This window comes from Pangasianodon hypophthalmus, chromosome 2 (assembly GCF_027358585.1).
Source record: "Pangasianodon hypophthalmus isolate fPanHyp1 chromosome 2, fPanHyp1.pri, whole genome shotgun sequence".
Taxonomy (NCBI): Eukaryota; Metazoa; Chordata; class Actinopteri; order Siluriformes; family Pangasiidae; genus Pangasianodon; species Pangasianodon hypophthalmus.
Window position 1 is genome coordinate 17,437,410 of NC_069711.1, and position 26,933 is coordinate 17,464,342.

At 39.0% G+C, this 26,933-nt stretch overlaps 2 protein-coding genes across 4 annotated transcripts in view; both read right to left on the reverse strand.

Moving 5' to 3' along the window:
* The window catches only part of gng12b (guanine nucleotide binding protein (G protein), gamma 12b), a 57,163-nt gene extending 41,212 nt beyond the window's left edge, over positions 1-15,951 (reverse strand). Inside the window, exons 1-2 of one of the 3 annotated variants that reach the window (XM_026917852.3) lie at positions 15,451-15,911; positions 5,076-5,157 (exon numbers count right to left, since the gene is read on the reverse strand). The gene's annotated coding sequence lies outside the window, so the exon portion shown is untranslated. Of the gene's footprint in view, positions 1-5,075; positions 5,158-15,450 lie in introns of all 3 variants that reach the window. The other 2 variants (XM_026917841.3, XM_026917861.3) reach the window with 2 other exon arrangements.
* A 1,155-nt stretch (positions 15,952-17,106) lies between these two features.
* Positions 17,107-25,826, reverse strand: dr1 (down-regulator of transcription 1). Its single transcript, XM_026917804.3, has 3 exons — positions 25,041-25,826; positions 20,912-21,075; positions 17,107-18,272 (listed from the first exon to the last, which is right to left on the reverse strand). The coding sequence occupies exons 1-3, from the start codon at positions 25,258-25,260 to the stop codon at positions 18,123-18,125; spliced, it is 534 nt and encodes a 177-aa protein (XP_026773605.3). The 5' UTR covers positions 25,261-25,826; the 3' UTR covers positions 17,107-18,122.
* Between the last annotated feature and the right edge of the window lie 1,107 nt (positions 25,827-26,933).

The window sequence follows — 26,933 nt, forward strand, 5'->3', positions numbered from 1 at the left end:
ACACAAACCCAAGTCAAATCAGGGTTTGAGGATTGCTAGGCAACAAAGCAGGAAACTCGTCGTGGAGACAAAGGGAAGGGAAGAGAGAGATAAAGATGGATATATCTTAAATGATATAGGGTGAGGGAAAGAGATATAATAATAATAATAATAATAATAATAATAATAATAATAATAGGAAGAAGAACAAGGAGAAGACGTAGTAACTTTATTTATAGAGCACATTTAAACCAATAGGGCTCTACAGACAGTGTGAAAAAGATAAAATAATGAGGAAAAAAAGATTTTTAAAACAACAAACAGAATTCAAATAGCTTTTATGATGATCAGGACATCTATGGACCAAGAGCAGTCTGGGAATCAGTAGGTTGTCTTCAGATGTGCTCTAAATTGGACATATTTATTAGTCATAGACAGAGCAAAACCATAAAAACATATGAAAAACTAGGAATAGGACCCTAAAATACATTTTAAAGGCTATGGGATGAGTTTTGCAGTCTGGCTAAACAACATTACAGTATGTATACATTTTTCCAGTGTCTGCCACGGAAAGCATGTTGAAAATATTGCAGAGATAGCAGGAATCTGCTTAGCAAACTTTACTGATGTGGTTCTTACGTCTCGTCACTGTTAAGCTGCACAAATTTCAGACATCCACTGACTGATTTCATACAATAGCCTAATGAGTAGCTAATGGCATCAGATGCTAGGACCTAGCAGAACTGTGCGGCATCAACATATAAACGCATGTCATATCTATTGTTTATGCTTCTGAGTGGGAGCATATAGAAACTGAACTACAGCAGACCCTGAACTAAACCTTGAGGGACACCACATGATAATGTAGGTTACTAATTGTACAAAGTAGTCAAGCCCAGTTAGATAAGATCAAAGCCACTGTAGGGGGGAAAATAGAGAGGCCAAACGCTGGGAAAGTAAAATCTTGAGGTCAACTGTATTAAAAAAAAATCTGCCCTGACAGAAAAACAAGTATAGCAGCAGTAACATAAACTAACGAGACAGAAAAACTAGATGGACCTGGTAAACATTCTCCTTCCCTATTAATGTTAATGTATCATATGAATTTGGCTGCTAGCTAAAAACTTCTGATTCATGTTCAGATAGTTACAGTCTGTCAGATGAGTTCCTAATACTCGCTCCCATTGCCCATGCACTTTGCTGCTATAATGAAGCATATAACTATGAGCAAACATTATGAAAAAAGAACTAAAACACAGTAATACTGCTTATAAAACTGCAACACAACTTTAAAGCTATATGACGTAAGATTTTGAAACATCGCCCTCTCTGGTGGTGCAAGCATCATGTGGAAGAACATTTCATAATGTGTCCTGTGCTGCGTCCTCCTCCATGCTGTGGATTAATCTTAAGGCTGTGAGAAGCAAGTAAGACATACTGAACAAGAAATCAGGCTGCATCCCAAACAGCTGAGCACTAAATAAATGCCTAAAAAGTATAAATATCACTGGAGTGCTGACATGCTACTTAGTACAGTAATATGCGATAAGCTATAAATATATCTGCTGCAGTTACTGAGGTTTTATAAATATTACAGGAGTGTTACGAGAATAAAAAAATTGTATTGTGGACATCAAAGTGACTGTCACAGCTACTGACTAACAGGAGAAAGAGCAAAACCTCTCTCCTTTAACAAGAGCCTGTCTTTTACAGTGTATGTTAATGTTAGCTGGTTTGCTGGAAAACATTGGCTGTTTTATGCTTTATTTACACACAGTTGTCCATTGCCTGGTATAATTTTGTTTGTTCTTCAAGCTCAGAACACATCACAAAATAGCAACCTAGACAGTTAACGCAAATGTGCTGGCTAAAACACAAGGCCAAGCTGAAGACTTCCATCTGCTATGATCTATCAGCATGCTGATTGTGCAGGTCTAAAGAGGAAGCTCATAAGCTGTCCAGAGCTCCACAGGAAATTTGTAGGCAGGACTTTGGCTGTGCTACTTTCAGCGGTAATGATGTGAGATGTATCTGAACTGCTGTATGACTTGTGCAATCGAAATTTCCTGCCAAATCAAACCTGACATCTCTGACTGTGAATTACTGGGAGTTACTATCACAAGATGAGTGCATAAACATATCCTCCACCCTATTTAACTACTCACAATAAACTACTTTACTGTAATCAAGCAATACATTTTCAAGCAGGAGAATGTGACTGCTAAAGAAATTTATTTCAAACTAATATGAATTGTTGCATCTTTCAGTCATCTAACACTGTTTAGAATTTCCCTGTAATCAAATGATTTCTGCAAGCAGCTCACTCAGCTCTTTATCCGGAGCTGAAAAATCAATCTAAAATAGATTTTACTTATCATCAGCGATTTTCTCTTGCACAAGAGCCAGGATTTGTGCTACACACTAAAACAGCTCTGCTTATAATCTATTCATATTGTACTAAATTAACTTTAAAATACAATCTGAGAGCAATCTGAGTGCTTATTTTTTTGGGACAAATGTTATATTCTGCATTAGATATATGTCCACATACAGTCCCCTTTGAAAGTATTGGAACAAGAAGGCCAATTCTGTTTTTGTTTTGTTTTGTTTTGTTTTTTGCTATACATTGAAGATATTTGAGTTCGAGATCAAAAGATCAATAGAAGACGATAGATCAGAATTTCAGCTTTAATATCCTGATATTTACATCTAACTCATGACATCCTTAGCCGACCTGTTTGATGTATGGTTGCTGTTAGAAACCAGTAGTTTCAGGACATTCCAAATTGTTGTGCTGGCTATATCCAATGCTTATATCCATGGCTCTGATCAATTTCCCCTCTTTTCTCAGCTTCTAAATGGTTTGCTTTTCTCCCATAGACAGCTCTCTGGTCTTCATGTTGTTTTATCCTTTTTAACAGCAAATGCAGTCTTCACAGGCGTAACCCAGGGCTCAAACAAAAGTAGACATTCAGAGCTATTAATAGTTTAAACAATCAATCTAACAGGACACACCTGGGCAACAAGAAACACCTGTCAGTCTGACATGTTCCAATATTTTTGATCACTTGGTGGGTGAGTTTAAACAAATGGTGCCATGTTCTAAGTTATTTAACACATCTAGATGTAAATCAGGAATCTATCATCTCATATGCATCTTTTGATCTCTAATCCAAATGTCTTCAGTGTACAGTATAGCAAAAACAAAAGAATTGGCCTTGCCTTCCAATACTTTAGGAGGGGACTGTATTCCCAGTCTTGTATAGGATACCAGAGGACTAATAATCGTAATGAAGCTTGAAGGCTGTTACAACACAGAAATTCATAAGCACAATAGTTAAATGAATGTCGATAAAGAATTAAGTTCAGAAATAGTAATTATAAAATAATAAAAAGTAACATTTAAGTGTTAATTTATAATTCCAGCTGACAGGTGAGTTAGCAGGAGCTGAGTGCCTGTGTGCGTGCGTGTGTGTGTGTGTGTGTGTGTGTGTGTGTGTGTGTGTGTGTGTGTGAGTGAGTGAGAGAGAGAGAGAGAGAGAGAGAGAGAGAGAGAAAGGTAACACTTTAATAAACCAGTCATAAACTCCAGGCAAAGTCCAGACCTTAGTGCACTCCTGTACTTCTCCCACAACAACACAATGCTAACCTTTACTGCAACTAAAAGTAGTCACCAAAATTCAAAAGTAAAAAAAGACAAGTACTAGTAGTGTAACTAGCTACTAGCAAGAGAGAAAGTGTTCCACCACTGAACGTGCAGTTAGCACACTTGCAGTTTTCACAACACGGATGTGACGAGAGATAAGGGTGAGCGTGCCGAGGCCTTCCTGTGCATGACACATTTACACAAAACAAAAGACTGCATTATCTCTGTGTAAAATCGGAGGGAGAAGGCATGTATGTCAGCGCCGCCTCCGTATTTAAATGCAACAAAGACTTGCAAACTATTAAAGGGTTAGCGGAGAGGGCAAGAATAGTATAGTGTGTTCTCTTTATGAAATGTTTTCTCGTGACCAAATACACATCAGGTCTATCTGCTGCTATCTCTGATATTGTTCATAGGCTTCATCTAAGAGGCTTTGATGTGAAACACTGGCTTCTTAAATAAAAGCAGGTGCCATTTCTCTATGCGTGACTCCATCACATACCATACTGGCAAAAACCTTAATAAGAGCGGAAATGTTTACATTTACACTTTTTTCTCTCTTTTTACATTAATAATACAAACTAATTTCAGCTTATCATGTTACCAAGAAGCCAGAAAGGGCAAAGTCCTCTGTCCTGACGACTTGTTCCAGAAATGCTAAATAAATCTCTCCTCACAAAAAAAGTCTCAACCATATCAACAGTCACACACATTTTTTCATTTATGTGGAGTATCCACCATACCTGTTTAAGCTGTTACTATAGAAAAAATAGCATATTAATACAAGTGCATTAATATAAATCTGTGATGTGTCTTCCAGCCAAACAACTTTCCAAGCTGTGCTGTTAGAGAAAACACCATCTAAGAAAACACCATCTGACCAATCAGATTTGAATTCAGTTCAGTAGCACTGTGATATAAATGATTTTAAAGGCTACTCTTGAAAAATATGGAAATGTGTGGGCACAGTTGCTAGTATGGTATAAATGCTATAATGCTTGGTATGGATCACATAGCATGGGAAAACATGATGTAGTATTTTCATGTATGAAAACGGTGCACACCATTGGTAATGACACGGGTTACTGCCTACAAGAAGTCGCTGGTCCTGTGTGAAAGTGTGAGCGATGAGCAGTGCAGGAGAGGAAACGGTTTAACCACTATTTCTAATTCTCATTACAACTGAAATGATTTAAGTACTATGCTGATACCAATTTTAAAATATGGAAATAGTTTTTGGCAGAATTATAGGTATGTTTATTCTTTTGGCCTAAAACCACCAGTGTACATTTTGGTGGTCAGTGCTGCTGAAGTACTGACTATGCTTGCAACAGTCGCAGAAAAGTGCATCACAGTGTAAATTCTGACAGCATATCATATTGTATGCCCCTATTCTCTATTTCAGTAAACACTGAGGTCGAAGGAAGAAAAAGCTGGACAAAATACAAACCTGAGTGATGTGATATGGGCTTATGTTGAGCTGGAGAACTCCTGTGTGACTCTCCTGTGATTCAGACACACTGAACTCTGACCTGTGGGAGATGGGGTGAAATTAAAGAATAAATAATTACTTCTCATAAACTCACTTGTGGCTTCTCTAATGAGACTTTAACTCTCCTGATAATACGCTTTACTGATGGAAAACTGAGGGAGAGAGATCCTAACAAATCTCTTCTGACCCTTTTCAATTTAGTCACTGTTTACTGTTGTCATATTGATGTGGTTCAAGTCTATTCCCATATCATATTATTATTATTATTATTATTATTATTATTACTACTATGTTGTAGTAGTAAAAGAGACTTGACAATTCATGACAATGAAAGCCCTGCAGTATAGCCTCAATTTCGAAATTATGCTATTAGGAGAAAGTGCACAAATCTTCTGAGGCCAAAAAGTATGAATGCAATAGAGATCTAAAAAACAGACAGCGACAGTTTCCTCCAGATTTATTGGCATCCCTTCATGAAAACGAGCAAAAATGAAGGTATCAAAAGAATAACACGTGTAATAAGTGATATTTTGGTCTCACACATGGACACTGGATATTTTTATTTAAAGCTTTTTTTTCCAAAATAAAAAAACATTTTTTAAGTAGTGCAGTTTTTTTTCTACAAAGATTTCTACAAAAGCATATATTGTAAGGCCTGCCATCATATTTTGTGAGGCCAACGTTTACACTAGCAAAAGACAGCGGCAAAGGACAGAGCGATAGCGCAACAGGCAATATTTGCAAATTGTGCAAATTAGGTATGACACAATAAAACTGACAAATCCAAATGAATGGCTCAAATGACTCCTCAGATCATCCCTATGGCGTGTGTGGGCTGATGCTTCGGCAGTTCCCCACTCACAACTTTAGTTTCTACCTGCAAGTATCTCCCCATTTACTGTTTGACATTCAAAAAATGAAGAAAAACTTATAACCATTTCATCTTACTCTGTCATACACTAGAGACAATACAAAGAAAAACTCTGGGCAAAGTATGTAGCTAGTACTGCTATCATGCTTGGCTATTATGCCAACGAAGCCAAGTATGAAGCCTAGCACATAACATGTAAACCAAACAACCAATCGCCACATATTTTGGAAGATATTTTTTAAGTAGTTCTCATGAATTTTTGTTATAGAACAAAAATAAAAATATTTTTTATGAAGGGTGCCATTAATTCTGGAGGGGACAGTTTTGTACACAGGTCATGTAACATGTTTTGTATTACCTTTTAATTAAAAACAATGACAGAAAATAAAGTACTGAAGTTAGGGCTGGTGAAGAAGATGGTATGATACAGACATTGGCATAAATTATGTTGTAATATGCTTCTCTAACAGTGTGGAAGATACTTTGCCATGCTGCCCGTCCCTAACAGGTGTATCTCTTGTGACTGATGCTTATTAACACTGAGTGAGACAGCAAAATGAGGTTTGACCCTAAAACATTCAAGCAAGAATATCAGTATCACACCAAATCTCTAATGACAAATCATGTGTGTATGACTACACCAAAGCAGCCCATTTAACAATGACAGAAAAGGACAATACCAGTTCAATTCTACATCATATAAACCACACTGTACACTTTATTCCTGACTCGGTATGATATAAATCACACAGGAATCACTGCAGGGTCACTGGGACCTGTCTTCTGAGAAACATCGTCCTTTACACAGTCCAGCCCACTCCTGAGACACTCCCCATGGAATAGAGCATCCAGACACTGCCCAGAGGAACAGGACACAATTTTCAGATGCATTTAACTAAGACTGCATATGACCGACAGAAACCCAGTGGGTAGGGGGAATACAGACGATGATAATGGCCATTTGGAAAAGGATAGAAATCTAAGAGGTCTGGCATGCTGGCACAACGGGTAGCTTTACCACCTCATAGCGCCAGGGTCCCCAGTTCGATCCTGAGCTTATTTAGGCAGCAGGCATACTCTGGTATAGGCGATATGGAGTCATACATGACAGTAGATTTTTATGGTAGGACAGTATTCACTACTTCAGCCTTTTAAAAGAAAGAAAAAAAAACAGATTCTACCTCATTTAATGTAAATGGAAAAATCTGTTGAGGGATCGTTACAGCCAAGAGTAAACTCACAGGCTGGAGCCATCATTTGATATCACCTTTAAAGTAATTACGATTTAACTTTTAAAAATATTTCAGTGACACTCCAAACTCCTATTCACGTGGTTGACAAATTCAGGTCGTGGAATTTCAGAACATCAAACACAATCCAAATATGTAAAATTTAGGCCTATATGCGAGAGCAAATATCCGGTCTTATTGTTTACATCTGACAATATAGATTTGTCTTTCAAAAGCCAAAGTTACACAGCAGAAGTTAAATACAGTAATAAAGTTGGTGTACTCTCGTTACGTTCCAACACTAGTTATAAATTAACACTCTATCAGCAGCTGTGTATGTGTGTGTTAGTCTTTGTGAGCTGTCAGTTGGGACACTTCCTCCAGGTCTGTCCCACTGGGCTGCTGTTTAGATGATTCAAGGTTTCACTGAATCATAAGCAAACTGAAGCAAGTTGGTCTGTAAGCTAGTAAATTACATGCTGCCCCTTGGTTTGTGTTATGTTAACTAGCTACGTTTAAGCATGGGAATGACATGTCAGCTATGAAAGTAAATATATGTCAGCCTTTTAAAGAGAATACGGCACAATGACAGAACGATTTAAACACTTAAAATAAATAAATAAATTTTTACATATTTTACAATTTGTTGCACCCTGTGTAACAGGGCTTTCATGTCAAGTGTGAATGTGTATGTCCCAGTACAATACAGTTTAAAGGCTGCAACTTTGAATGATGCAAAAAATAGCGTTTCAGGTTTCAAGTGCGAAAACCATCTTCCTCCTCTTCAACTTGTGTAACTGTGATACTGATTGAAACTTTTGCGTATGCTAGCAATCACAAAACACTATACACACCTAAAGAAGCGTGAGGATCATAAACACTATAAATTAGACACGTTCTGAAGAGTGTAAATTAAACTGGAAAAAACAAATGAACTGTGGATAACTGTGTGTGAAATAGTAGGAAACAGACAAACATTTGGTACTTATGTGTCACCTCCGTTCTGCCTACTAGAGGAAAAAAGGTGCATACAGGAAATGCAAATCTGATAAGGCTGAAACGAAAAATGAAATTTACACCATTTACCCTTTACCCCAGGAACATATTCAACCTGTCAAGACATGCTTGATGCCTGAAGTCTATGTGTTTAGCTTTGCACAGCTAACAAGTAATGAAATACAGCATCAATATACGGCAATACTGTATACTGCAAATACAGCATCATACAACTGTGTAAATTAAATTTTGAACCAACTGTTCCTTTATGTAGTGAAAGAAAAAAATATAACAACTAAATTATCTGATCTGTTCTTTTACCAGTTAATTAAAAATTAAGTGTTCAAAAACTTGCAACACATAAAACTCTGATTCTTTAGAGGATGATTGGTCTCTTCCACTAAATGATGAGTTTCTAGGCAGGTTTCGAATGTTTGGTCACCCACAGTCATATTATCACATTACTGGATAATAATGGATAAATGATTTTATTCAAAAAAGATTACAAACTGCAGGACCTATGTGAACCTACAGTGATTTTATACCTGTCACTGTCACAATAATCACCCGTTTAATCAGTCTGTGATACTGCACTCTTTCAATCGTTTATCTTTGTCTCTGTAATAAACTGCCAGCAAATATGATATGGAAACACAGTGATGCAACTCAGATTAAAAGTTTGAGAGACTAAATGAGTGAGAGATTAATCATGGATCACAAAGATGACTAAATATGACATGGAGGCATGGGCAGAATTGTTTTCCTACACAAGAGGCAAGAGCCGCTGGTGAAATCACAGACATATCTGTCAGGACAGGACTAAAATGAACAGACTAGTGTTATTACAGTGTCATGGTTTCATGGTTAGTCACAGCGAGTAAAATGAATTTCCATCTATTACCATCTACTAGGTTGGATTTCACATCCCCCTACAGCAGCCTACTTTTCTTTGTGCAGGGGACGCAGACTAACCAAAGGGTTTTTGGTGCAAACATGTTACACTGCTACCTCTGCAACCACTCCTTGCACGTTCATAACTTTATCATACACGACGGCTATTTATTTATTTTTTTTGACTAAGCACAGCTGCATAGTACAGCATTAGTTCGATTTTTTTGTTAAGATTAGTGCATTACCTTTCCACGCAGCTGCTCTCTCTTTCAGCTTATAATGACAATATGATAAAATACTGACAATGATTTTATGGAAAATTCTTAATAATATCTTTCTAACAAAGAATAACAATTAAGGGATTTGATATTTGTTTTTTTAATATATACCCAAGATGTGCAAAGAGACTTTGGTACAATATAATAATAATTTTTCTGTTAATTGTCACCACTGGCTTGTGTTTTGAAGTGGTCAGTTAACTCTGTAATACTGTGGCACTGTGGCATTTTTAGACTCGGCTATCATACTATGAAAATTCCAAACTGTAACACTCCTAATTCAGACATGACAAAAATGATCAGACTACCCTAATGTTTGTTTAAAAAAAAAAAAAAAACAGCAGCTATGGGCAGGAGAGAAGTGTGTTTAGCCTGACATATACATTAGCTCAGAAGGAAGATGGAGGCACCAAGCTGGAAAGCCAAACAGAGGTCCAAAAGGCACATTTTCACCGAGGAATGAGAACTACACCGTATGCATACCGGCATACTGTGGTGGCGTGCTTATTTATTCATTTATTTGTTTGTTTCTTTTCTTATTGTGTTTATAGTAAGCATTTTAAAAAACAATTAATGTGAAGAAGAGCTGGTTTGAATTTGATTACAAAATTCATGATTTTTTTATCGAAGTGAAATTTTTATTGATTGTTTTGAAGTTTTCTTTCCATAAATGAGGTCTTGCCTGTAGCTCTGTAGCTTTGTTAGCTTGTGTGTTAAAGTAATGCTGAGTGCATGACCATCTGCTGTGAGAAACTGAGCCAAACTGGTAAAACTACATTAATCAGTGAACTCACTCCATTCCTCAGATGGTTCCGTGCCAACAGCATCTGGTGATCACACTCCACTTCAACAAGTCTCTTAAGCAAATGATCAGAAGATATGCACTAAACACAACAACTGATATAAATGATTAGATCTTTTTTTATAAAATTAAGCTCAATAAATGCTGCTTCTTTCCTAATAGTTAAAATTAGTAACAAATGCTATGAATTCTAAGAGATTAAATAGAAAGTTCATATGAACAAGGGACCACAGAACACAATCTTCTAAACAATTTGTTTGGATTTAACTCTTGGTCAAAAAAAAAAGAAATAAGGAAAAATCATGTTCTGCATATGCTGTGCAAAATGTTAAAAGCTCAAGATGTATTTGTCCTAAATATAGTTTCTATGGTTAGGTTTGTTTTTGGCCCTGATCCAATATTTGATCACATCTGTGATACACAATCAAAATATAAAATCCGAAAATTTAATTCTACATGCAGTTGGCTTAATAAAACCAACCCAATATCGATAAATTGGACTGAATAGCTGTATGTTAAGAAAAAATGTCTAATAGGGTCCAAGTGAGTAGGATATAGTGAGGCTTGAGAAGCTTGTTAAGACAGTACAAAGCTTCATTCTCCACCACTGAGAAGGACTGGTCATCCAAAACAGTATGTTCACTTAACCTCTCAAATTTCTTTCACCTTCTCGCTGTCTGAAGTTGCCTTTTAAAAATCTGTGTGGTCTTTGGCTGAATGATCTGTGTGGGCTCACTGTTTCCCTTTCAATGTTTTCTTTGTAGGTGCTTTATCACATTGGTCATGTTGAAAGCAGCTGTGTGGTTAATGTCTCATGAAACACTGGCACCAACTTTCATTTTCTACTCTACTACAGCTCCAGTACAGAGAGGTAAAGTCACTTCTTAGCTAGCTAGCTAACTTTTAACATGCTTCACTGGCACAAGGTGTGGATGCCCATTCTGCATCACCTCCACATCGGGTAGAAACCAAGTGCAATGAGATAAAATAGCCAAGATTCAGGATTTGATTGGGTTTAATATAGTGCATACAGATTCATTGATAGCCCCAATAACATTTTCATTCATTCATTCATTCATTTATCTTCAGGAAACACTGGGGGCGAGTCAGGAGTACACCCTGGATGGGACAGTAGTACTTCACAGGGCACCATGGACACACACATACGCAGATTCATTCAAATCAAGTAAAGACAAGTGGCTTTTATTGTCACTTCAACCATACAGCTGGTACAGTACACAGTGAAATGAAACAACGTTCCTCCAGGACCATGGTGCTACATGAAACAACACAATGAGACTACACAGAACTAACGAAAGTCTACACAGACCTACACAGGACTACATAAAGTTCATGTATGCAAACATGTGCATTTCCTAAATCAGGACAATAGGCACAGTAAAAAACAATGCAGCGCCGACCAGTACACACTTCTAGTGTGGCTAAAGTGGACAGAGTGCCACATGTAACAGACTGTGCAAAAGGATATCACGATATAATAGTAAAATGCTGTAAATCTAAACATAACATACTACGACACTATGTATTTACTATGATAAATACAGGGTTAGCAGCAAGAGTGCAGGTGGTCAATACAGTATTTTGTGTACGGTGTTGCAGCAGTTTAAGAAAGAAATGTTATGAAATGAAAGAAAATTGCATCATTCATCTCCAGGGGCAATTCAGAGTAGCCAATACACTTACCGGCATGTTTTAGTGAGGTGGGAGAAAACCTGCATGGAAACTCATGTTACCTAGCTAATCTTGCCTTAAGTTAACTTAATACCTCACGGTTGTGTTGTAAGATTGCTGCCTCACATACACACAATCTACTACAGTCTACTGTAGTGAGAGTAAAGGGTCACTCAGTGTGCATCCTACCTCTTAGCAAACTGCACATCCACACACACTGCTGCGGATGTGCACATAAGGTAAGGTTTAAGATGAGGTTTAAAGATGAAGTGAAGTGTCTTGTGGCCAATTTGTGCTCTGCATTTAACCCATCCAAGTGCACACACAGTAGTGAACGCACACACACACCCGGGGAGTGGAGGGCTGCGGCGCCCGGGGAGCAGTTGGGGGCTCGGTGCCTTGTTCAAGGGTCTCACCTCAGTCGTGGTATTGAGGGTGGGAGAGAGTGCTGGTCATTCACTCCCCCACCTACAATCCCTGCCAGACCTGAGACTCCAACCCACGACCTTCAGGTTCACCTTCGGGTTGCAAGTCCGACTCTCGCTATCCATTAGGCCACGACTGCCCCAAGATGTGGCCAATGTTGCGGTGCCCAGTAGCTACACTACTGCGATTCAGACTGCTGGCTGATGACCTCATTGGATTATTGTTTTCCAAATGGCCAATATGGAATTCTGTATTTCAGTATTTCTCAGTCCTGCTGTTTTAGCTGCTCTAACAAACCTGACCACACATCAGTTCATTAACAAACTCCTCATGCTTTAACATGCCCATTTATTGAGGTTATGGGGCACGACAGCAAGAAAAACACTAAGCTTTGTAGAGCAGGATCATAATATCAACAATCATAATAATCTAATTCAATTTGGAAAACCTTACTGATGCAACATCTTCAGATCCAAAACTTTAAGCCAGACAACTGATTAACTTAAAGGGCCCACTTAATGGAAAACGCAAATATCTTGCTTTTGTCAAAAAAAAGTCAAAATATACCATTGCTTTCTTGATCCATAAGGTTCATATTATGGAATATCTGTAAGGACAGCCCGTTTTGAATTCTTCTTGTTTGTGATGTCAATAATTAAGCATACAGAAGTTGACAGCCTACAGAGTACTCCAGGGCTTGACATTAGCTGACATTTCCAAGTCATCCTGGAGAATATCTTCAATCATCCCAATCAACCTTGCCTGATGACAAGCCATTCATAAACACCTAGCTGAAAATTATATACAAAAATATAGCACTTTTAGGTTTACAGTTGGTTTACTTTTTGAAAAAATATGCCTACATATTTAAATCTGTTGTGGGTTTTTTTGGTGTTGTTGTTGTCACCTGAGGTTATGTGTTTGTTTGTGTATAGAATTTGGTGAGGACCACACAACTGTTACTTAGGCATTGATTTATTTAAAAAAAACCAAAGTGAAGGAGGGTGTACTTTCTTTTTCCCATGACTATACTGCACTAGACAAGTTGCACAACGGCATTATCTTATACCGTACGTAGTGAGCAAAGAAAGCAACCTTCTGGAATTCAGACTAACCTGAAATATGTAATTGAGCTAAATATCAGCAACAGGAAAACATTACTGTGGGCAAATAAGAAAATGAATCAGAAACATAGTTGGATCATAAAACAATGACACTGCCTCCTAAATCTTCAACAAAAGTATTTGGGGAAAAAAAAAAGAATAAAATGCCAGACAGTTACTACACTATTAATAAATGGCTTTCTACTGTCTGTGAGAAAGGTTATTCTAGTCAGAGACATTATATCAGGATGATTTTCTGTGTGTGGATCAATCATGGCACTCACCAACAGACAATACAGACCAGTGGTTCTCAAAGCAGTGATTTTTGTTTTTACACTCCTACACTCCTGGAAATCACAACCCACCATTAGATACCATTAGATACACTATATGGTCAAAAGTTTGTGGACACCTTAACATCACACCCATATGTGCGTTTTGAACATCCCGTTCCAAATTAAGCTCCCCCTTTGCTGTTATATAAGCTCCACTCTTCTGGGAAAGCTTTCCACTAGATTTTGGAGCATGGCTGTGGGGATTTTCTCATTTAGCCACAAGAGCATTAGTGAGTTCAGGCACTGATGTCCGGCGAGAATGCCTGGCATGCAGTCGGCATTCCAGTTCATCCAAAAGGTGTTCAGTGGGGTTGAGGTCAGGGCTCTGTGCAGGCCACTCGAGTCTTTCGACTCCAATCTTAACACACCATGTCTTCATGGACCTCTCTTTGTGCACAGAAGTATTGTCATGCTGGGACAGGTTTGAACTACGCCCCATAGTCCCAGTGAAGGGAAACTGTAATGTTAAAGCGTACAAAGACATCCTTGACTATTCTGTGCTTCCAACTTTGTGGAAATAAATGGCTCTGATGGTCAGGTGTCCCCATTCTTTTGGCCATAGAATGTATTATATTTAGCGAGTTTTTATAGTTATAAGCCTGCATGACTGGTCATTTGATTCGATGCAAATGGATTTGAATCCATTAATCCTGAACTCGAAAACAAGTAAACCTACAAATAATATCAAATTAGACCAAAAGAGATCTGTCGATGGAAAGTTCAAGAATAAAACAACTCTAAGACTCCAAGAAATAGCCAAAATATTATTGCACACATAAATTGCGAGCCTAACAGTTACCTTATGTTGATAAAATCAATTGGTGTTGAAGGGGAATTTATTTTACAGATAAAGTATAATAGTTAGAAATATAATTACAATATAATGATTTATTCATATCCCTCAGCTCTCAGGTGATCTGGATGGACTGTAATCAACCAACTGCTAATGCGTTTTCTTGGTAATCCTCTGTTTGTGATCTCCCCACAGAGTACCAGTGAAACTGATTTGCCTAAACCACAGTACAACATTCCAGTAAACAGTGTTCACCACAAACACGGTGAATTAACAAAACAAAACCTAATGTAGAGGCATTAGAGAAGTCTGCAGTTATTTAAGTGTGGACACAAATGTATACGACACACAGACACAGACACACACACACACACACACACACACACACACAGACAGACTCATTGATTCATTCAACTAATCGCTCATTAGATTAACCTCACTGATTCTAGCCTGGGGAGAAATTAAGCACACACTACAAACTCGTGTTTTATTTACACACAATACACACCTTGTGAATGTTAGCTACTGGCTACACTGCAATTACTGACTCTTTAATCTGAAACATCGATCAAAACACACACACACATACACACACACACATACACACACCCAACCCCAAACCCACGGCCATTCACTAAAGAGCCAGTACATTGAGTACTCGTATATGTAAATAATGAGATGGAGTATAAAGATAAAGCCGGGGAAGGTGTGAGCAGTGGTATGGACGTGTTGTCCAGCTATCACAGGGAAGTGACAGGAAAACTACAGCAGAGACTCAGACCATTACACCATACACACATCTGTAGCAAACATAAACACATTTAACGAGCTAAAGGCGAAACGTTACACTGTCTCACACACACACACACACACACACACACACAAATATATATATATATATACACATACACACTCACCTGAGCTCAGCGTTACTAACCGTCGCGTCGCGAGAGCTGTTTAAAAAGCACTCTTGACCAACCGACAACAGCGGCGCGTAAGGTAACGCTACTTCACTCGTAAAGTACGACTGTCTCTATTATACACAACCAAAATGACTCCAATACGAATACAGAAAATCCCAATAACTATTAATAGGCTTTAAATGGATAAGCAAAACAAAAAAAACTGGAGAAAGACAGGCGACCTTTCACTTCTCTCAGAGAAAATCTACGCGGAATGGTGGGAACAGTGCTGGACGACTGGAATCCAAAAATCTCACCGGCTGCATAACAAACGCCTCGCTATGGGACATGTAGTGTACTACGTAGAGCCTGGAACGCCATTATGTGACAGTAAATGTAGTGTGCTTCTGTAGAAAGTCAGGGGCTATATGGGATACGGCCCCACGGTGTTTTCTCGCTGGGCCTGTTGATAGCGCCCTCTATTGCCAGGATTCTTACAGCCACGACCCACCCGATTGATGGAATCACTTGCACACCAGACTGAGGCTCCAGGAGTTATATGGTGGATTATTTATTTGTAGTAGTCTGTGTTTAAAAATAAATAAATAAAAATAAAAATACAAAAAAAATAAATAAATAAATAATAATAATAATAATAACAATACAGAGGCTACTATAATGCACTATTTTAAACAGGTTTCATATAATCTTCTTTTACTGTGCAGGTTAAAACCCAAAGTTGTTCAGTGGGCATGACCCATCTTATATTCCATTTAAATGTTTTTCATTTTAATTTACACCTCCTTCATTTTAGACCAGTAAATCTTAATCGACTTCATGCTTAATCACTTAGGACTTTAACTTTAACTTCTCTGAACTACTTCTGCAGATCAACCTCAAAAATCTATACTCACTATAGTATTACATACTCAGGGTAGGAGTGAAGTGCTGGAAATTTAAAGCGTTACCATGTTTCCATCATTCGTTGCAAGTTCCAGTATCATACTAGAATATACAATAACAACTCTTAAGCAATAATTGCTAAGTGAATGTTTCTGTTGCTCCCTGTTTTGTGCTTTTAGGAATTAAGGTTCCTATTGGCCGCTCAGAGATTTGGTTGTAGTGCGTTACGCAAAACTGAAAAATCCTTGTAAGCATTGTTGAGCTCAGTGCAACTGAAACTCACATCCATACTGTGAATACCACTGAAGAGAAGTTTTCTGAAACATACGGCACCAAATTACCTGCAAATTATGTGAAAGCCCTGAATTTTTGTAATTGATCTAAAATGAGTTACCCAGTGTACACTGACAAAGAACTTTATTTATATTTCAACTACAAGCATATGTGTATTTTGATAATCATTTATTCATTCAGCTTTATCCTTGTCAGGGTAGCGGTATTTCCAGTGCCTATCCTGGGAACACGTGGGAGTGTGAGGTGGGAATACACACTGGATGAGATGGCAGTTCATAGCAGGGATGGGATGGCACACTGGATGGGATGGTAGTTCATAACATTCACACCTAGGAGCAAGTTAGAGCTCAGGATCGAATCGGGGACCCTGGAGCTGTGAGACGACAATGCTACCCGCTGCGCCATCATGTCGCCCCATTCTGAGAACCATAATAAAAAATGAGAGAAAAAAAAAAAAAAACACTCAAAGCTTAGTTTATAAAACATGTTGACTTTTATTGCTTAGAGAATACAGCTTACAGCTCCTGCGAAGCCATGTGAACACGTGCCTCAACTAAAACTTACCAATCTTTACGAGATAAGAATTGACCACACATTCACAATGCAACTTCTACACACTGCACCAGAGAGATACAGAGGAACGAAAACCTTCTGCTCAGATATGAAAACATTTACAGTTTGATAGTTGCTATCAATATAGGGACACTGACGGTGGCATAGTTCAGTGCCATCAGTGACCAGAGTTTCCTTCTGTAAAGAGTGTAAAACTGTCCAGAGGTTTCTTAAGACTATCTGGTGACTGAAGTTTCATCTCTATCTTTGGTACTAAAGAGACAGATATCATTCTGTATTTCTCCTTTCAATACTGTTCTGAACACAGGCCAGACAAAAGCTGCATCCTACGTACACTGTACTCTTACTGACTTAAACTAAAATGGGGAAAAAAAAAAAAGAAAAAAAAACATCCTACTTTACAACCCAGATCAGCTCTCTGCCTAACACACAGAGCAAGACAGGGAAGGAACGATTGCTGTAAAAATCAATTCTCCGGAAAAAAGAAAGCTCTTAACTCAACTATTTTACAAAAACAAAGAGCAAGAAATCTACAGGACACCTAAAATAGGAGGCATTTGAGTTTAAACACTCATTCCTGCACCAAACCGAGAACAACTAAACGTAACGCATCTTCTGCCCCCAATATATCATACGACTCAAAGTCCAAAAAACGATAATTCACATACAGTATGGTGCCTTAAAATATTTAACTGTCTGAAACAAAAGCAGGAATTCATGAAGAAGAAATATGTCTTTGAAAAATAAAAGTAGGAAAAAAAAAGTCTAACGCTATTCTGACATAAGGGGAGGGCCAAATAAAACAGCCGTCTTGGCCATGGTAATTTCTAAAAAGTCAATATAAACGGATACTGCGATTGAGACAGAAAGACAAAGAGAGAGAGATAGCGAGAGAGAGAGAGAGAGAGAGAGAGCGATCACATGTCATCCTCTTCGTCGTCTTCCTGGGAGGATCGAGCGTGTTGAGCTGCAGTGGCTGAAGCTGCTGCTGCTAACTGAGCCTGCTGTGCCGCCTGTTGCATCTGCAGCCACTCCTGCTGGGCGAGTTCAGCCTGCTGCTGCCGCGCCTGCAACACACACACACACACACACACACACACACACACACACAATGCGTATGTAAGGGACATGCAGCACACTGCTCTATACACGCCAGGCACAGGACGCTATCAGAAATTCACCACAGAGTATAACTGCCATATAAACCAACATTGTACACTTAGGATGCCATGGTCCCCTCACTGCATGAGCTTTCCTGAGAAAATTTCTCTTCTTGCAGCAGGCTTGTAGCAGGATCAATACTTGCTCCAACACTTTTTTCTCTGTATATGCTCCCTTTGGGCCCCATCTTTAGGAAACGTGGTGTCTCATTTCACTGTTACGCTGATGATACCCAGATTTATTTGCCACTTAAACGCACTGATAGCAACACTTTTGATACTTTGTTGGCTTGTATGAAGGATATTAAAATCTGGATGTCATCAGATTTTCTCAACCTTAATGAAAAGAAAACTGAAATTATATTTTTTGGTCCCCCTAGTGGCTTTCCCTTAAAATATCTCAGTAATCACTTTGTTACATCCCAAGCCAAAATCCTTGTTAAAAACCTAGGTGTTTTGCTTGACAGTGAGCTGAAACTTGATAGTCAAGTAAAATCTGTGGTTAAATCCTCTTTCTTTCATCTCCGTCTTCTCTCTAAAATCAAGCCTTTCCTCTCTTTTCAGGACTTTGAGAGAGTAATTCACATTTCTTATATTTTGTTATATTTTAAAATAGAGTCGTTAATGTAATTTGGTTTTTAGCTGTGATTTTATTTATTTACTTTATGTTTTATTTACTATTTATTTTATTCGATGCTATAAAGCACATTGGTCAGCTGTTGCTGTTGTAAATGGTGCTATGTAAATAAATTAAACTTGAAACTTGAAAACTTGAAACTCCTGTAAGCTGGCTTGGTGATGAATGCTATATACAAGTATACTGCAAATACACTATATGGCCAAAAGTATGTGGACACCTGAACATCACACCCATATGTGGGCGTTCCCGAAAGCTAGAAGCACACAACTGCCTAGAATATCTTTGTATGCTTTAGCGTTAATATTTCCCTTCACTAGAACTAAGGTCTCGTTCTCACCTGACATTAACATGCTTCCTGGGTGAGCAGATCGCAGGTGGACACCAGGCATTATGAATGCATCTCCAGTGATCACTTGTGATCGGATTTCATGCATGGAGAAAGGCCCTCATGTACATTTATTACATCAGTCTTCTCATGTACCTTTACTGGCTGTTTAAAAAATTTTAATCGTGTGGTCTTCCACTGTAATTATTTACAGGAAGAAATATCCTAAGAATTCTATTACATGTACCTGCACAGACTGTTTCAAACATTTTAAGTGCATGGTCTACTAATGAAACTTAATATACATGAGAGATGAGACAACAAATGAAACTGTATTACAGTAGCTGCTTTCATCTCTGCTGTTATAGCTTCGCCTTTATCCATTAGCCTACTGGCACAGAGCTCTGCCATTCAGCGCATTTTCCAAACAGTCTCACGATGATTACATATTTTTTTGGCTAGGGCAATGACACAGTCGATCAGGTTGTCCTTCATTGCTGTCCAGGACACGTAGAGACGCGTTTGCCTTTACACTACAAATGTGATGTGGCCGCATGCATCTCAGACCATCCCCGAATGTGGGAATACGGGTAATATTTGAGTAATCGGATTATAGTGTGTCTTCGAGATGCACTCAACCCCGTTCACACCTGTACTTAGCACTGTCCACTTGTGATCCAATCACCTAGGACACGTTAATGCCAGGTGTGTACGGGGCCTAAGAGGTCCAGCCCCAACCTGTTCCAGAATGACAATGCCCCTGAGCACAAAGCAAGGTTCATTAAGACATGGCTTGCCAAGGTTGGAGTGGAAGATCCCCTGAACACCTTTGGGATGAGTTGGAACGCCGACTACGCACCAGGCATTCTCATCAGTGCCTGACTTCACTAATGCTCGTGTGGCTGAAAAGGCACAAATCCCCACAGCCACACTCCAAAATCTAGTGGAAAGCCTTCCCTGAAGAGTGGAGGTTATAATAGAAGCAAAGTGGGGCTTAATTTGGAATGGGATGTTCAAAAAGCACATATGGGTGTGATGGACAGGTGTACACAAACTTTTGGCCATATAGTGTATTTGGGGGAAAAGAAAAAAAAAAATTAGCCTACAACTGCTTACTCAACACTAACACCCACACTACAAATATGCTTACTCAACACTCTATTACTCACTGTCGTATTTATGAGTGATAACTCATACTAGAACACTCTGATGTTAACATGTGGAGTTAATATGTATTTCATTAGACATGTCTACCTATTTGGTGCAGTTCTGTAGATGTACCATTAAAACGTCTCATCTTATTCCAAGCTTGGGTTATCCGTCCTCTACCCTTCACTGGAGTCTGATTCTGTCCACAGCTCACTGCTTGATGGATATTTTGGTTATCAGATTGTTTTGCAACTCAGCAGTAAGTGTGTTTAAAAACTCTGCTCAGTCAACACTGCGGTGACTGATACTCTCATACCAGCTCCACAAATACACACACCCAACACAGTATGCAGTGCTGCCATAATAATTAACAGAACATTTAGAACAGTGTAAATGTATGCCATCAGAGAAGGTAACGTTTGTGATGTTTACCTTGGCGAATAACTCCTGCTGCTGGCGGAGAAGCTCCTCTTCTGGGATGCCGAGATTTTCCAGACGTGAGCTGGCCTTTCTCCGCTTCAGCGCGACTGTCTTACATTCCTGCAAAACGTCCTTCACTTCCGCTATGTAGGATCCAAAACCAAGACTTTCAAGTGCTTCAAGAGAAAAGGAAAAAAGAAGGGATCTATTGGTCATTGGTGCCTATGATTCATAGTGGCCTGTATCATCACACAGACCGAGACCACAGTATGAGTGAGCTTTTCAAACCACTAACTATGCACTATTACTTAGTACTTCAGGACATTACTAGAAGAATGCTCATACAGAAACATAACTGTCTGTTAAATTACAAAGCAAAAACAACAAGGGATGTGCCCAAAAATTTTTTTCAACATTTGCATAGAATGGTGCCTTCTGAGTTACCCTTATCTGGCCGATTTTTGAAAGAGACATACTTGTCTTCTCACTGTATTACATATCCCATAATCCAGTGTGTCAGCCAGCCTGTAAAAAACAGTGATGGAAAACACTGGGTAGAGAGGGAGCAGTGTGTGGATATTTGTAATTATTTCTGTCTTTAGATTTTATTGCTAGCCAGAAATGTCTGGTGACATTGCAGAATATTCACTCTATTTTCCCCCAAAATACTTTATTCTATTTCATCTAATGGACTCTGGAGTTATTGACCATTAGCGTATGTCAGTAACCTGGCAACATGGTGATACATGCTGCCTTCAAAGCTTGTCTCAAACTGTTTCCTTACAGGTACCTTTGCAGATAACAAAACGGTGCCTTATAAGATAAATGACTGAGATAGCGAGGCATCAAGGAATCAAAGCAGCTGTTTACGTACATCTTAGAATTCTGTCCATCCCCTCTACCCATCCATCCCAGTAAAGGAGGCATGGCCTCTGCACTTGTCAGTCCAAGTGAAGGAAGTGAGGCCTGCCTGACTGTCCATCCCAAATAAGGAGGTGTTCCCTCTGTGTCGATCATTCCAGGTGAAGGAGGCGTGACCTCTATACCTGTCAGTCCCAGTGAAGGAGGCGTGACCTCTATACCAGTCAGTCCCAGTGAAGGGGGCATGGCCTCTGTGCCTGTCAGTCCCAGTGAAGGGGGCATGGCCTCTGTGCCTGTCAGTCCCAGTGAAGGGGGCATGGCCTCTGTGCCTGTCAGTCCCAGTGAAGGGGGCATGGCCTCTGTGCCTGTCAGTCCCAGTGAAGGAGGCATGGCCTCTGTGCCTGTCAGTCCCAGTGAAGGGGGCATGGCCTCTGTGCCTGTCAGTCCCAGTGAAGGGGGCATGGCCTCTGTGCCTGTCAGTCCAAGTGAAGATTCAACCTGGAAGGTCTCGTGGAGATTTCACTACTTCAGTATTCGCAAACTGGATTTTAATTTTGCATGCACACCAATGCAAAGCACATGGTAATTCATCACATGGTTTACAGGAAAAATCGAACATAGGTGTGTCATGATGATGCAGAAAAACAAGCAGTGGCAAAAGTAACTGTGGTAATGGTCAAAGCTGTATCCTGTGTTTATCTATGAACCATGTAGTGCTGAGACTGAAATATTAATCTAAGACAGCAAAGCCAGTAGGTGTAGCTAAGATATGACTGTTCTTTAGGAGAAGAACTTCGAGTCACAAAGTTGCTTGCCCCATACAGACTCTTTCTGAATTTGTTAGCTCATAGCTCATGGCACCACTCTCCACAAGCAGACTCTAGAGTCTGAAGAACACAAGCTTCAAGTTTGCTGTATTTAAACAGACCAAATGAAATGAATTACATAAAAGCAAAACAAGTGTTTGTTGTTTCATCATATGTACACAGTATTACTACTACTATTACTACACAGGTGGTCTAGCTTTTATCATGTGAAGAGCTGAATTTCCTTCACGTTTCACACCAAACTGAAAGCAATGAGGTTTACACAAACACAGCTTCATGTGGATGATGAAAGCCAACACTTCTGGGTAAATCTTCATGGAAAGCAGAAACTGCCAGTGGTATTCAGTCCAGGTTCTGAAGCACCCACCACATTCTGTGTATTCTTACAGCCACGATTTAACTCACCAAAGGTTATACAAGTGGGGTATGTGATGAGTCCAACGCAGAGTGCATCAGGGCAGGAGCTGCTAAATAGTTTGGCTGGCTGCAGTAGGAGCTCACAAAAGAAACAGATTTCTGCATCTCTGTTAATTAACAAAAAGTACCAACATAGTGCTGTCCGAGTCCTGACCTGCTCTGACCATGCAAAGTGTCTGGAATAAGAGAAACAGGTCATTGCGTATTCGTAAAATTATTTGTTTCACATAAGAGAGACTTGCACTTGCTCTCCACAGGATGTGATCTGGTGTAGGCATTTATAATGCTGGTGTTCACATTCAACAGCAACCTGGACTTCTGTATGTTCAATCTCTGCAGTCCGCAGTTCATGTATGAACATACATTAATACGTAAATATAAATAAAAAAATATAAACAACATAGGGCATATATATTATTTAATTAACAGTATTTATGCAATGTTTAGGCCTATACTCCTATATACACTTTTATGCCTAAATCGTCTTACAGAACATCCTGGTCCTACATGTCTAGGGGACATGGCTGTTTCGGAAGACGAATTTCGCTAGCTAGTGGTACAGCTTTGAGGACTCTGAACCAGTTTGAACAGAGCTTTGAGGTCTCTGAATCTTAACCGACTGTCTGCCATCTTTGCAGGCTGTACCTTCCCTACTAAAGGGCCACTGTAATCAGTGACACATGTTTAAATGAATATCACAGTTCAGTTTTTGAAAGCTTTTGCTGTTTGGATGACAGATGTGTTAAATCAAAGAATAATTAAAATGCAGAAAACTTCATGCATACTGGACCACAACCTCAATAACATAACCTGTCTAACCTGCTAACTCTCTGCCTAGACACAAGAATGATTAGAAAAAATAACTGTCTTCTTACGTATCAGGTGCAAGTTAGATACCCTAACCCCAGCAGGAAAACCATACTCACTGTGTATGACGATGTGGTTATGAGTCTGTTCTCAACCAAAACAGCAATGTTAATTTACACAACTTTAGACATGATGACACAGGAACTTAGACATGACAAAACATGAGTCAAACGAAGCTTGGAAAAAGCCACACCTTATTCTCCTCCACTAAAGAATCGAACAGGAGGAACTTCTATTACACCTAACATATGAGGATCATGTGTTAAAAAAATAATAATGTGAATACAAATGCACACTCAAATCACAATCAACGTAAAAGACATAACTGCATCATGTTTCCATAATAGTATGTAACAGGACACACATGCATGTATATTGCACATGATGTATATGCATGACATCATGACAGAAGAAAACTGTATGCACATGCAGTGTAAAACACATTATAGGCATTGGGTTACAGTTTTATATTACAATAACTGCCCAAGCTTTTGTTGTGATATTAATATTATAACAATAATAATTTGACAAGATATCTAGATATTTGTCAGTTGCAGTGACAGTGTCCTTCACATTTTTTAAACTTTCATGTTCACCTTGAGATGACATGAGGAAGATATCGTCAGAGGACTCAAAGGGGAACCCATCCTCTTCTGGGTGACACTGGATAGCCAGATTATAAATCCTTACTCTTCTACAGTTTATAGTACACTATAAAGACAAACAGTGCTACGGATGGTCAGTATGAGCATACTGTGAATAAGAGTCTTGAGATGAGCACAGGACAGTCTTTCTGATTACAGCAGCAGGGCTTATGTACAGATCTACAGGATCCAGGTGAGATTACTCACAGGAGCAAGAGTGAGATTTGGGCATAAACTGTTTTCAGAAAGTGGACATCTGTTAGGAATGCACTGTCCTCTGCGAGAGACAGATATGATGCTGCTTAGAAGGAAGTTGTCCTTACACTGCCTAAAAGGTCACCTGCTCTCAGGGTATTTTAAAGTGTGTGGTGATATGTGGTGAACATCAGGATACACTGTATAACTAATTACTAGCACGTGTCTAATGATCAACTATAATACAACAAGGTAGAAAGAATCAGGAGCGTCCACATGCACAAAGTCAGGATGATGTGTGTGTGGGGGTGTGTGTGTGTACATGCTCACCGTTGATGACATGCTCTGGGGAGATGGTCTTCTTCTCAGACTTGTTGCAGATCTCATTGGCCTCGGAGGAGACCAGGTGGATGAACTCGGTGCAGCAGTTCACCACCAGCTCCCGGGCGTCGTTGGCCACCCGCACGTTGGGAAGCGTTTCTTTAATCATCTTGTTGATGGCCGCCCTCGGGATGGTGAGGTCGTCGTCGTTTCCGGACGAGGAAGCCATTCTTTACCTTTGAACTCACTTTTGATTTCACGGGAACTTATCCAGCAAGCTAGTGCACCACGTTTAAAGAGACGGAAGCCAGATCGGTGCAGTGAAGGAGCTGGGCTTTGCCTTCCCCAGTGTCTTGGCTTAATTTTGACAGGTTGGACTAGTTTAAAAAAACAAAACAAAACAAAAAAAAAGCACTAATCAAGACGGATAAAGTATAAGCCTTATAGCTAGCTAACTAAATATACGGAATGTACAACTACAAGTATAAAAAGGTGTATAAGAGTATGAAAGCGTTTCCACTATCTTAACGTGTTACTAATTAATGTTGAATTCCCGCGACCAAAACAAATTACGTTACATTAGAAACTTGGCTATTGAACTAAATTAATTATAAACGGAGGCATTATTAAGTTATATTGCATTAAACGCCCCGGAAGCAGCATTTAATTCATTACTTTTACGATATTAAATTTTCCCCCCACGGTTGTTATAGCGATCTTCAGAGTCAATCCCACAATGCAAGGCTGAAGGATATCCGGTGCTGCGTTCCGACAAGTCCCGCCTCTCTAGCGCTATGATTGGCTCCTAGAAACACCATTCTTCTAAGTGTTGATTGGCTAGTTTTGTCGTCCAATAAGAGAACACCCGCGAATGTAAAGTAGTAGCCAATGAAACACAAGAGGGCCTGGCTTATTAGAATACGACTATAAAAATCAGCATGCTCCCTTCATCCACTCTGCTGCGTTTTGTTTTTGTTAGACAGATTGCAGAATATTACCTTTTCCCCCTTTTCACAAAAAGTTGAAGTCGTATTTTTTTACATTTTAAATAACTTTTAAATAATGATGGCAAAAGAGGCTTTCCTCCTAACTATTACAAAAAGGAGTTCATTACTCGAAGCTTTTCAACGCAGTGCACATTAGTGACATCTGGTGGTGAAAATCAGGAAATGCACACAGTAATCTACTGCATGGGCTAGTGGAGGGGTCGGAGGGTTTTTTTTTTCCCTCCTTCTTTTTCCCGAAATTGTGGCTTATTTTACCTGTGAAACATAAGAGTTTGGTTGTGCTTGTTGATTTTGCTGAACTAAACCGAGTTCTGGTGGAGGACTTTTGTCTGTAACCTTCTTGATCCACGGGAGTCTTTGGGTTATATACTGTAATTTCCACTACCTTAACAATTATTACTGCACTGCAGCTACTCCGGATTTTTTTTGGTCCACGTGTGTTGCGTTCATTCGTTTCGACATTATTCAGCAGTAAGGAAACAGCATAGTAAAACAGGAAATTAACCCTGACATGCATAGTGTCCACACCCACGGACAGTCAATTTAAGGCTCTTTTTAATATTTCAGTAGCTATAAGATGTAAATCACCTTAACATAATTTGAAAGCATACTGTAAATTAACGTAAACTTCTGTAGTGACTATTTATTGTTCTCAAAGTTTCTACATAAAATAAAAATTAACACTTTTTTTAAGCTAGTGCTGTTTGGGGAAAGATTATTGCGTCATGCAACAGTCGTAAACTGTGTACATTTTGTATGTTCAGAAATTATATTTCCCCCCCTTTTTTTTTTTTTTGTCTTCAACGTTACATTTTTTTACCTGAATGTTAAAAGGACATTGTCAAAGTATAGACATAAAATATCCAGTGAATCCAAAGATACATTGCATTTTAGC